Genomic DNA, 11,617 nt, shown 5'->3' on the forward strand with positions numbered 1-11,617 from the left:
GCACCAGGCAAGGTGTGGGTGCCAAGGTTGCAGGTGTCAACAAGACAGGGGCACCTGAGTGGCTCAGTTAGTTAAGCATCGGACTCTTGCTTTTAACTCAGGGCATGGTCTCGGGCTTGTGAGATCGAGCCCTGCATCAGGCTCCATGCTCAGTGTGGAACCTGCTTGGGATTCTCTCTTTCTTCCTCTCCCTCTGCTCCTCCCCACCACTCATTCTCTCTCTCTCTCTCAAAACAAGACAGATGTGCCTTCTACCTTCTGGAAGTTTATAGTCGTGCAGAGTCTCCTGAGAAAGTTTAATTTGCATATCTGGTCTTGGGAGCAGGGTTGGGGGACAATCAGAGAAGACTTCCTGAAGGAAGTGACATTTACTGAAGGATGACTCCAAGTTGGCATCAAGAGAGTTCCAGGTAGGAGGAACAGCCTGTGCAAAGTCCTGGGCGCAGGAAAGTCTTGTGGCATTCAAGGAGCTGAAATACGGGCACATCCACAGGGGGTCCTCAAGGCTGCTCAGTCTCTATGACCTAAAGCAAGCCCCCTGTCTTCTCTAGACTTCACTCTCCTCATCTGTACAGTGGAACTGGAGCCTTGCCAATCCCCTGGCTTCTCCCAGCCCCAGCCAGGAGTCCATGGAGGTTCAAGAAGGAAGTGGAATATCTGTGTAGAGCGTTTTCAGGGACAAGGAGGATGGCGCAGCTCGCATAGGAACCCAGAGTCAAGAATAAAGCGAACGCTTTGGAAACTTTTGTGTGTTCTTTAAGATACCACCAGGGGACCCCTTGGTGCTCAGGAGCAGACATGTACTCCGGTGACCTCAGGGACCCGAAAGCTAATGCATCCTTTCTAATTTTCCATCCTCAGTGCGGACAGAAGGCTGACGCAACATTGAATCCGTCTTCAGCTTCGCCCAGAACCTCACGCCACACTGCGCCCTTGTAGACATCTGGGAGCTATTTATTGATCACAATATAGCACTTTTTCCAGGGAATTTTATGTTGACTCATATAAGCTTGACATAAATGGTATTGCAGATGTCAGGAGTGTCCAAGAGGCTAGAAAAAAAATGAAAAAGAAATATTATATTTACTTGCTTAAGCTCTTCGTTTTGGATTATCTTCCCATAACCTCTGTCGTTTTAAAGGAGGCGAGGAAGGAGGTTGACATTTAAAGTGGGCCTACTTTATGCCAGGAGCTGTAATAGGGGCTCTATCCTTTTGCCTCTCCGCCACGGTCCCGCGTGGTAGAGAATATTGTCAACATTTGAAAAGACCAAGATTGTTTTTTTCCCAATTTCATTTCCACATGAGGGACCGCAGTTGTAACCTTCTGGAGGCTGGGTGCAAGGCTCTGGGTGGTGTGGTAAATGATCAGAAAGTCAGTTTCTACATTGTAACCTGTCCGTAGTAACAGGTTCCAAATGCTGCTTCGTGACCAACAGCATGAGAGGACAGATAAAGGGCAGCTTGGAAGTATAGATTCTTGGAGGCTACGCCCTGGAGATTCTGATCCCGCAGGTCTAGGGTGAAGCCCCGAAATGCGTATTTTTAAAAATAGCATTATTTTTTTTTAATTTTATTTATTGGACAGAGAGAGACAGCGAGAGAGGGAACACAAGCAAGGGGAGTGGGAGAGGGAAAAGCAGGCTTCTCGCCGAGCAGGGAACCCGATGCGGGGCTCCGTCCCAGGACCCTGGGATCATGACCTGAGCCGAAGGCAGACACTTAACGGCTGAGCCACCCAGGCGCCCCCAAAAATTGTGTTATTTAATGCTAACACGCCATGGAATTTGAGAAGCAAGAGCTTGGGTCAGTCCCTTAATTACAGAGATCAAGACAGGAATATCTTGAACCACAGCAGGAACCCACAACATCTGCTTCCAATTCTAGAACCTTCTATACAACATCACCCGGTTTAAACATCGTACATTGCAGGCGGCTCTCTGTCGGCTCTGAGCAAGTTTTGGAAGCTCTCATTTAAAACTCATCTCCTTTACGGGGACACAGCTCTTAATTTTGTCTTCCAGGAAGGGAGGGGGCAGTCCTTCCTGTCCCCTCCCTCCCTCCCCCCTCCCTCCCTTTCCTCCCTCCCTCCTTTCTTGCTTTCTTTTTTGCCTCCTGTCTGCTTGCAAAAGAGAACGTCACATTCCTGTGCCAGGCAACGTGCTAGATGTTTTATACCTGCGATCTCATCGAATTCTCGTAAAAGCATCCTTAGGTGGGGGTTTTCCACAAAGTAATCAGAGGCACAGTGAATTGTCCAAGGTGACATTTTAGGCAAGGGATCTCCCTCCGCAGGCTTTCCTGTCTTCGTGCATAAACGTTTGTGCTACCATCCACCCACCCACCTATCCATCCATCCAAAAACCCTCACCGATGCTTGCTTCAGGGATGACACACTTGTTTCGTGTTAAAAGTGTTGAGAAGGATCCTGAAGGAGTCTTCCATCTAAATTCAGAGGGAAAGCGTGTGATGGATTAGTGATGCTGGTAATGACCTCAGGAAGGGGTAGAGGCAGCACGTGGGCTATCTATCGATCATTTCTAACCTTCCTGGGTGCCTAGGGGATGACTTGACTCTCGTCCCCGCACTCCAGAAATGAAAAATGCAGGGGGGATACCCAGGATGGCATGGTTCGTATGGGTAGCCCTCATGTACCGCTGTCCTTGCCGCCCCCCAGCTCCGCCAGCGGTTTGAGCTGGAGATCGAGCGGATGAAACAGATGCACCAGAAGGACCGTGAGGACCAGGAGGAGGAGCTGGAAGATGTCCGTCAGTCCTGCCAGAAGCGGGTATGTGACCAGCAAGTGGAGCTGTGCCCTTGGGCCCTGGCAGGTCCCGTCCTGATGCCCTCGTCCTTAGAGTGGGGTATGTGGGGGGGGGGTGGATTCCAGGGCTTGGGGACAGACCGTTCCTGCAATCCCCTATGACCTGAGCTGTCAGCAGTGCTAGAGCAGAAGTACCTATCTTAAATATGGTTCTAGAACTTCCAGAAGCCTCTGGAACTGTCGAGCATCATCACCCCAAGGTTTCTGCCAAAAGTCCATAATGCCATGTGACTTTATACCTTGGGTAAGGACTTAGAGGTTTCAGGAAGGGGCCTACTTTCTTCTGGCTATTTCCTTTGCAAATAATTTCTTAACATTTCATCCAAGCTCCTGCAGACATTTCAAACAGTGGGTAAGAAAGCAATAAATCCTTGCAATCGTACCACCTAGAAACCATCATTATTACTATTTTAAAAGTCATTTCATAGCTCTCTGTCACTGTACACACACGCATGCATATTTGTTGAGATATCGTTTTCCCTAAATGGGGTCATGCTTTCTTGAAGCCTGCTATTTTCCCTCAGCGGTGTGTGCTGGGCCTCTTTCCATGTCAGTAAATACAGAGCTAACTTACATATTTAAGAGTTTTAAAAGCAGCCCACCTTAGGCATGTGCTGTAATCTGTTCAACAAGTCTCCTGTGGTTGGGCAGCGAGGATTTTCGGATTTTCGGTTACTCTAACCAATGCCGAGATAACATCCTTACAGATGCATTGACTGATATGAATAGAAAATGAATCTTTTAAGTAGAATGGTTGGAAAGCTGTGGGTTAGGGCTCAGTGAACAGGTTTTCTTGCTGTGGGACCCCGCCAGGTCCTTCATTGTCTCCTGTACCGCTGGATCTCCAAGAAGGGGCAGAGGAGCATTTCCCAAAGCTGACTCCTGTTATTGGCTCCCTCGGTGGTCTGTCTGCAGAGACCTCTAGACGGAAGGGCTTGAGGGCCTGGGTGCTGCAATTCCCAGACTCTTGGTTTGGATCTTCGCCTTTCCACCTTAACAACGGGGCCTTCTTGGGAAAGTGATTTAAAAGCCTTAACTGCTACTCAAATCCGTGCTGTTCCTTGACTCCTTACTCTGTATCCAGCACTGGTCACGGAGAACCAGTTTATAGGATGCACGAGAAGGCCAAAGTCGCTGCTTTAATTGGAGTCATGGAGTCAAGTCATGCTTGGGTCAGGTCCCAATGTTGTCAACTACAAGTGTGGCGCATTGGAGGAACCCCATAACCTTGCTAAGAAGCATCACTGTTCTCATCCCTAAGATGGGATGACGTGACTACTTACAATGAAGACTCAAGGAGATCTCAGATGGGGAAACATGGCGCAGTTTTGTCATGGAATCCTTGTTTGTTGGAAACTTACAAGCAAGAGTGGATTTCCGGGCAGCGGGCCCTTCAGAGGAGCCAGCGAACCCAGCCGGATAGTTCCTTTGCTCCTGGGTGTGACTCAGTCAATGATTTTGAACTTATCCAGACCTGTGTGTCCCTGAGTTCTGCCTCAGAACCTCCCTGAGACTCTGGTTTCTCATCTAGGACATAGAAGCAATGATAGAAAATGTTCTGCCGCCTTCTGCAATTGTGAAGATGAGATAAAAGAATGGGCAGTAGCTTGTAAACTGTTAAGTGCTGGGAGCTGTTGTAAACTGTAAAGTGCTGGGCGTTTGCATCGCGGGGCCAGTTTCTGCTTCTTTTCCATTCTTACATATCTAGGAGAAATGAATGGGAGTCTTTGAACACCCAGAGGGCGCCATGTACCGGGCTGGTTTCTTGATGTCCATTGGCTTCCTTGCTCCTCTGAACTCTGTGAGGTTTGCGGTCCTGGTTCACAGATGAGGAAACCAGAGTTCAAAATGGTGCAGTGAGTTGCCCAAAGTTACCCAGCTGGGAAGTAGCCAAGCTAGGAGTTGAAGCTTAGGTCTGTCTCACGCCAAAGCCCAGTCTCTTACCGAAAATGCTAGATCAAAAAAATTTTTTTTTCTTTTGCAAATGTTTGGACCATGGAAGGCAATTTTAGGAAGCGTTTATAGAAGGCGGCCTTGGGCAGTGCTATATCCTTTAGTGCTTCCCACACATGAATTTGCCAAAGGTTCTGATAAGTCTTGCACTGAAGCCTTGACTTAACTCAGTGGTTCTCACGCTCATTCTAGCATGGACTCCACCACCTATGTACCCATCACGCTTGTGAGCGCCATGGAGAGACATCCTGCAGAACACACTCCAGAGAACTTTGCCTGGCTTGATACAGAGTTTTTTACTATTTTGTGTATTTTTCAAAATGCGTTTTAGCTTTGCCAGTCTGCATCTAAAAGCAGATATGAGCAGATGGCCTTGTGTCTCTCCCTCTTAAGATTGTGAAATGGACTTGCTTACTATATAAGTGACCATCAATCAGTACTTTTTTTGCCCTCCATGGGTCAGGAAATGGAAGCCCTCAGTCCCTGCCCCCAGGGCCTCATGTGAAGGTTGCACAACTTCTTGTGCATTCTAAACGTGCCTCAAAGCATCACGAGTGCCCTGAGCTGGAGCCCCGATGAGGTGGAGATGTGACCCAGGCCCTCCCGAGGCTTTTCCGTGGACAGATTTATAAAGGGAGGGAGCGAGGTCAGAGAAAGGTATTTTTCTCCTGATGGCAGACACACACGTGGATTTCATCTAGCATCTGCTCTGCTCCGTCTTTCCCGCCGTGGCAGGAAATCAATTGTTTTAGCGACCTGGGTGGGAATGGTGATCTCTGGGGTGGCAGAAGAGCCGGGGTCAGGAGGTAGAACGGGAACTGCTCTTAGCGGCAACTCACTTAGGAGTAGGGACCTTAGAACGTCTTTCTGACTCAGTTTGCCCACCGGTGCAATAGGGTCATTGATACAGCATGGAAAGGAAGGACAAAGGGGTGGGCAAGGTAGCATGTAGGAGAGAGGCTGGCGGGGAGGAGGGTGTGCAAAGCGGTTATTGTGGGGTATTCACTTTAGCGGAGAACACCTGCCTTTGCTGGGTGATTAGAGAAATCAGAGCCAGTGAAATGAAATGAGTTGCCCGGAGCCAAATGTCTTAGTCTGTTTGGATGGCTCTAGCACAGTATCCCAGACTGGGGGCTGAAACGACAAACATTCATTTCTCACAGTTCTGGAGGTTGGGAAGTCCAAGATCAAGGTGCCAGCAGATTGGGCATCTGGTGAGGGCCCTCCTCCTGGCTTGCAGACAGCTGCCTGCTTGCTGGGTCCTCAAGTGGTGGAGAGAGACAGAAGAAGCAAGCTCTTTGCGATCTCTTCTTGTAAGGGCCCTGATCCCAGCACGGGGGCTCCATCCTCCGGATTTTACTTAAACCCAATTATCTCCCAAAGGCTGGTCTTCAGATAATACTGCACCGGGTAGTGGTGGGGGGGGGCTGTTAGAATTTCAACACAGGTAATCAGAAGGGGGAATGAAGCATGAGAGACTATGGACTCTGAGAAACAAACTGAGGGCTTCAGAGGGGAGGGGGGTGGGGGAATGGGATAGGCTGGTGATGGGTAGTAAGGAGGGCACGTATTGCATGGTGCACTGGGTGTTATACGCAACTAATGAATCATCGAACTTTACATCAAAAACCAGGGATGTACTGTATGGTGACTAACATAATATAATAAAAAATTATTATCATAAAAAAAAAGAATTTCAACATAGGAATTTGGGAGAGACCGAACATGTAATCCACAACACCGAGTAATGGCAAATGCGAACATTTTTTTTTAATGGATTCATAGTCTATTTGATAAAGAAGGTGGCTACGTTTTAATATGTTGGGTATCATGTTGCCCAGAGCCTTAAAAATTCAGAGTGCCACGATTTGCAAATATTCAAGCAAGGTCGTGGCATAAGAAGGAAACAGCTGTTAGGGAATGGGTAGGGCACTGGGGGGGGGGAGGACTGCACAGTGAGTGGCACGGGGCTTGCCATCCCTGGCCAGCTCTCCCCATAATTGTCGGGCTCCCAAGCTTTTAGGCTCCTGAGTTCTCCGACAGAGACACCCCTTCCTAGTCATTAGGGTGGCCTTTGTGGAACAGGGCAGGGGACCACGAGTGTCACATTCCCCCCTCCTCCAGACGGTCTCCCTGCCTTGTGGGCTTTGTCCGGATGGAGCTCATTAATCCTGTGTCTGCATCTGCCCTCTGTGCCCGCAGCTCCGCCAGCTGGAAATGCAGCTGGAGCAAGAGTACGAGGAGAAGCAGATGGTCCTCCATGAGAAGCAGGATTTGGAAGGCTTGATTGGAACCCTCTGCGATCAGGTAAGAGGGAAGCACCAGCAGGCGTTCGAGAGAACGCATTCCCTGCCTCCAGGCCCCGCTCAGAGAGACAGATTCAAGGGGGAAGACAGCTCAAGAAGTCTTCAGCAAAAGCCAGAGGCCAGTCGGTTTAGCCAGCCTCCACCTGCTCCTCCCATGTGCCCCCTGTCCACACTTACTGGCTCTTCCAAGGAGACCTTCTGGGGTCCACTCACAGCAGGGTTCTTGGAAGGACCATGAGAATAAACAGAGCAGGCCCAGCCAGAAGGGACAGACGAGGTCGCCTTGCCTTCAGCAGCTGTCGGGGAGGGAGGGCAGGCAGCCCTTGCTTTAAGAGGGGTGAATGTGAATGGCGACTCTGTTCACAGCTGGCCTCGTGAGAATAAGACTTTTGCTAGAGGCAGCCAGGCTCAGAGTCAAGCAAATGTAGCTTGAAACCCTAGCTGGGGCCACTTCTGTCGACATGGCTTTGGGTGAGCTATTAATGAAGTGCTCTGAGCTTCTGGAGGGCAGAGCCCTGCGGGGAGGTTGCCATGGCTGTATACCAAGGTTCTCAACTGCGCCACCGTGGACATTTCAAGCCGCATCATCTTTTGTTGTAGGGAGGCTGTCCCGTGTACCCTAGGATGTTAAGCAGCGTCCCTGACCCCTACCTACGAAATGCCAGCAGCATACCATCTCCCTTCTGTTGTGACAACCAGAAATGTCTACAGACATGACCAAATGTCCTCTGAGCACAAAATCAACCTCCCCTTTTGCAAAAAAGCCACAGCTGTAAATAAAGCAGCCAGCAGAGCACAGCACCAGCTCCTGATTTCCCAGTTGGGAGGAATCACTCTTCCGTTGCCCAAATATTCCTTGCCCTGCCTGTGCTGCCACTGTGTGAAACCCCACCATCGGAGAGAGATGCCTGTGGCTTCTATGATTTCTTTTAAAGTATCACAGGCGTGTATTTGGAGGTCTTTGCTTAACGGGCATTCACTGTCTTTTAATTAGCAACGATCTCGCTGTCTGTCACCAGTTACTCTTTCTGGTCACAAAGGAATGTGGGCCCCTCTTCACATGGTCATCTAGGGCAGCCAGGCCTTAGATAAATAGCCACTCATTATGTATTTTTTTTAAGATTTTATTTATTTATTTGACAGAGAGAGACAGCACAAGCAGGGGGAACAGGAGAGGGAGAAGCAGGCTCCCCACGGAGCAGGGAGCCCGACGTGGGGTTCGATCCCAGGATCCTGGGATCACGACCTGAGCTGAAGGCAGATGCTTAACCGAATGAGCCACCCAGACCCCCCTGTATTTTTTTTTTTTAATTGATGAAGTGAGTGAATCCTAGAGCAGGACCACCATGGCATGGAGTGTCAGTGTTGGAAGCCAAAGGAATCTACAGGAAAGCTTTATCATTTTCCTGCTCTGAATTTTCTAGTGTTTCAGCCAAGCAAACCAGGCCATTGACTGTAGAGCCATTGGGGTTACTCTTTCCTTGGCATTAGTGCAAGAGAGCCGAGCCCAATATTTGATTCTAGAATGATAAAGGGAAATCCCTGGGAGAAGGTGGCATTTTATTCAGCATGGCCCACTGGAGGGAACAAAGTAAGTAATCCAGTAAAGAAAGGTTTTTCTAGATATCTCTGAAATGAAACATTCTCTGTAGAAACAGAAGGTGACTTGAAATGAATAAAATGCTAATTTTGTGTTAGTCACCAAGCTGGAACCTTTAAATAAATGATCACATTTGGTAGTTTTTAATGTTTTATTAAGACATTTGCCAAACACAAGGAAGAGTAGAATGAATAATATAATTGGTGTTTATGCACCAAGCACCCAGGGGTCACATAAATTAAAAATTTGCTGTATCAGGTTCAGATATTTTTAAGGAAAGAAAACACACTTCAAAAACAACAACAACAACAACAACAACAACAGTTGGTAGCTCTTTGGTTTCCATTCCTAAAGGTCCCACTCTTCCCTCCTTCCTTCCTCCTTGCTTCCCAGAGGAGACCATCATCCTGTGGTTGGAGTGTGGAATTGCCTGGCATGAAGTTTTGAACTTTAACCACATACAGTAATATGATTCTGCAGTTTACTTTGTTGCCTTCTGTACCGTGTTTGGAGACCAGCCCCTGATAATATGTCTAGCTCTAATTCATTCATCTTAACTGCTACACAATATTCTTTTTATTTTTAATTCCATTCTTCTGCTGGTAGATATTTAGTTGTTTCTGTTCTAAGACACAAAACTGCCATGACTCTTCTTACATATGTCTCACTGTGCACGTGGGCAAGAGTTTCTCCAGGGCATGTATATATTTTGAGATGATGTTTTTAGGTGCATCTAAGTTAATTATTGTTTTATTTCCTTAGCATATTGTTCCTTTGATTATGATATGGTCCTTCTTTTCTCCATGAATGATTTTTGCCTTATTTTATTTTGCTTGATTTCTTTTAGTTTGCCTGCAAGACATTATTGATTGATTGATTGATTGATTTTTAAAGATTTTATTGATTGATTCGAGAGAGAGAGAGATCCCACAAGCACAAGATAGGAGAGGGGCAGAGGGAGAAGCAGACTCCCCCACTGAGCAGGGAGCCCAACGTGGTTCTTGATCTCCCAACCCTGAGATCATGACCTGAGCCAAAGGCAGAGACTTAACCCACTGAGCGACCCAGGCACCCCTGGCAAGACCTTTTTAAAATCCCTTCATGTTCAAACTTTCCAAATGTGTGTGTGTGTGTGACTGTGTTTTGTTTAATTCAGTGTTTAGTCTCAAACTTTTTATGGGAGAATCTAATTCATTTACATTTATTGGAATGACTGATATGTGTAAAATTATTTCTATGTTCTTATTATGTGTTTAGTATTTATTGGGTTATTGTCCCCTTTCTTTGCTGATTCTTTTATTCCTCTCTTGCTTTTGAAGTCTTTTTTTTTATATTAAAGATTTTATTTATTTATTTATTTATTTGAGAGAAAGAAAACAAGCTGGGGGAGGAGCAGAGGTAGAGAGCAGAGAGAGAGAATTTCAAGCAGACGCTGTGCTGAGCACGGAGCCCAACATGGGGCTTGACCCCACAACCCTGAGATCATGACCAAGAGTCAGATGCTTAACCAACTGAGCCACCCAGGCTCCCCGTAGATAACTGTAATTTTTTGTAACATACTGTATTTGATTTTTACAACAATTCTGTGAGAAAGGTATTATTAGTTCCTTCTTATAAATGATAGAATTGAGGCTCAAAATCCAAAGCAAATTGCCCAAGATCATAAAGCTTGTTAGTGGCCAATGTGGATTTGAAATGGAGTCTGTATTATTTGAAAGCCTGTAATTTTACAATCTGGCAGTGTGCTGCTTAAAAATGGTTAGGGACCAGTTAATTAGAATCAACCTTTTGTTGACCATGTTGATTTTTTCCAGAATGTTATCCATTCTCTCTCCTAGCCTCAACCTCCCCATCTATAAAGTGGTTGATTAACCCTACCAGCCCTTCCAGATTATATTTTTAAAGTGCTCAGAGAGATCCTTGACAACAGCCATTTAACAACTGCCCCAGACAATTTGGCTTTATGATATATGGTGAAACAGTTGAGATTTGAATATAGTTTCCCACAACAACACTAAACTTCATTTAGATTTATTGGTTAATTATTCAGCAGCTTTATCCCAATTTGAATCTTTGTGCTACAGAACGTGAACTTGCAGAACGACATTTATTTCCAATTAACCTAATGAGCTCTCCCTCTCTCTCTCTCTTTTTTGCCCTCCTCTCTTGTAGCAATTCATTATGAAGGGGAGGGTGACTTGTCTGAGATTTTTGTTGTGAGTTGTGTTTGCAAAGATCCCTCTGGAAAGGAGATGGGGTGGCAGCATTTTCAGGGTCTCCCTGTCAGTGACGGTCGTAGTATCTGAGCCGTGGTCAGCGCCAACATCAAGGAATATCCCTGATGCCGACCAGCCCGGCAGGGGGATGAATGCTCTTTATACTCAGGGATGTGTAAAGAGCAAGAACAGATAAAAAATAAGAGAGACGCTGAGTAGGCTGCTTGAATGCATTCATGGTAAAAACACCTGGGCTCGAGTTAGTGAATGATGATTCAGATTTCCCGAGGCCCTACGGTGCAGTGATTAGAGACGTTGCATTCTAATGCTGAGCTGCCCGGGTTCAAATCCCCGCTGCATAGCCACACCATCACCTTGACCAGAGCACTTACTCTGTGTCAATTTCACCAGCTGTACCCCATTTTCCCATGACGGTCCTCAAGAGTCCCCCCTCGCTCACAAGACACGAGTGGCCCCCAGTAACTTCTATTGCTCTGCGACCTGCCCCATCTCCGTGTTTAATGCCCTCGTGTTAATCACCAGGAACCAGAGATACAAGACTTTCTCGGCCCTCTGTCTTTGCTCATGGCATGGCTTCTTGGAATGCCCTTCCCGTACCTCACCTGGCACCCACTTCCCTAAGATGCTCCCTGATCCCATCCAAGCCTGAGCTGGCTGCTGCTTCTCTATGCTTCCACCACACCTTCCCTTAAATTAAA

General features: G+C 47.1%; 1 protein-coding gene across 1 annotated transcript in view; it reads left to right on the forward strand.

The window, feature by feature from the left end:
- Positions 1 to 11,617, forward strand: part of MYO18B (myosin XVIIIB) — a 232,926-nt gene that overhangs the window by 124,563 nt on the left and 96,746 nt on the right. The window contains exons 31-32 of the mRNA XM_008686684.2: positions 2,677 to 2,787; positions 6,979 to 7,083. Coding sequence (XP_008684906.2) covers positions 2,677 to 2,787; positions 6,979 to 7,083 — 216 coding nt within the window. The remainder of the gene's footprint in view (positions 1 to 2,676; positions 2,788 to 6,978; positions 7,084 to 11,617) is intronic.

This window comes from Ursus maritimus, unplaced genomic scaffold (assembly GCF_017311325.1).
Source record: "Ursus maritimus isolate PB19 unplaced genomic scaffold, ASM1731132v1 scaffold_33, whole genome shotgun sequence".
Lineage (NCBI taxonomy): Eukaryota > Metazoa > Chordata > Mammalia > Carnivora > Ursidae > Ursus > Ursus maritimus.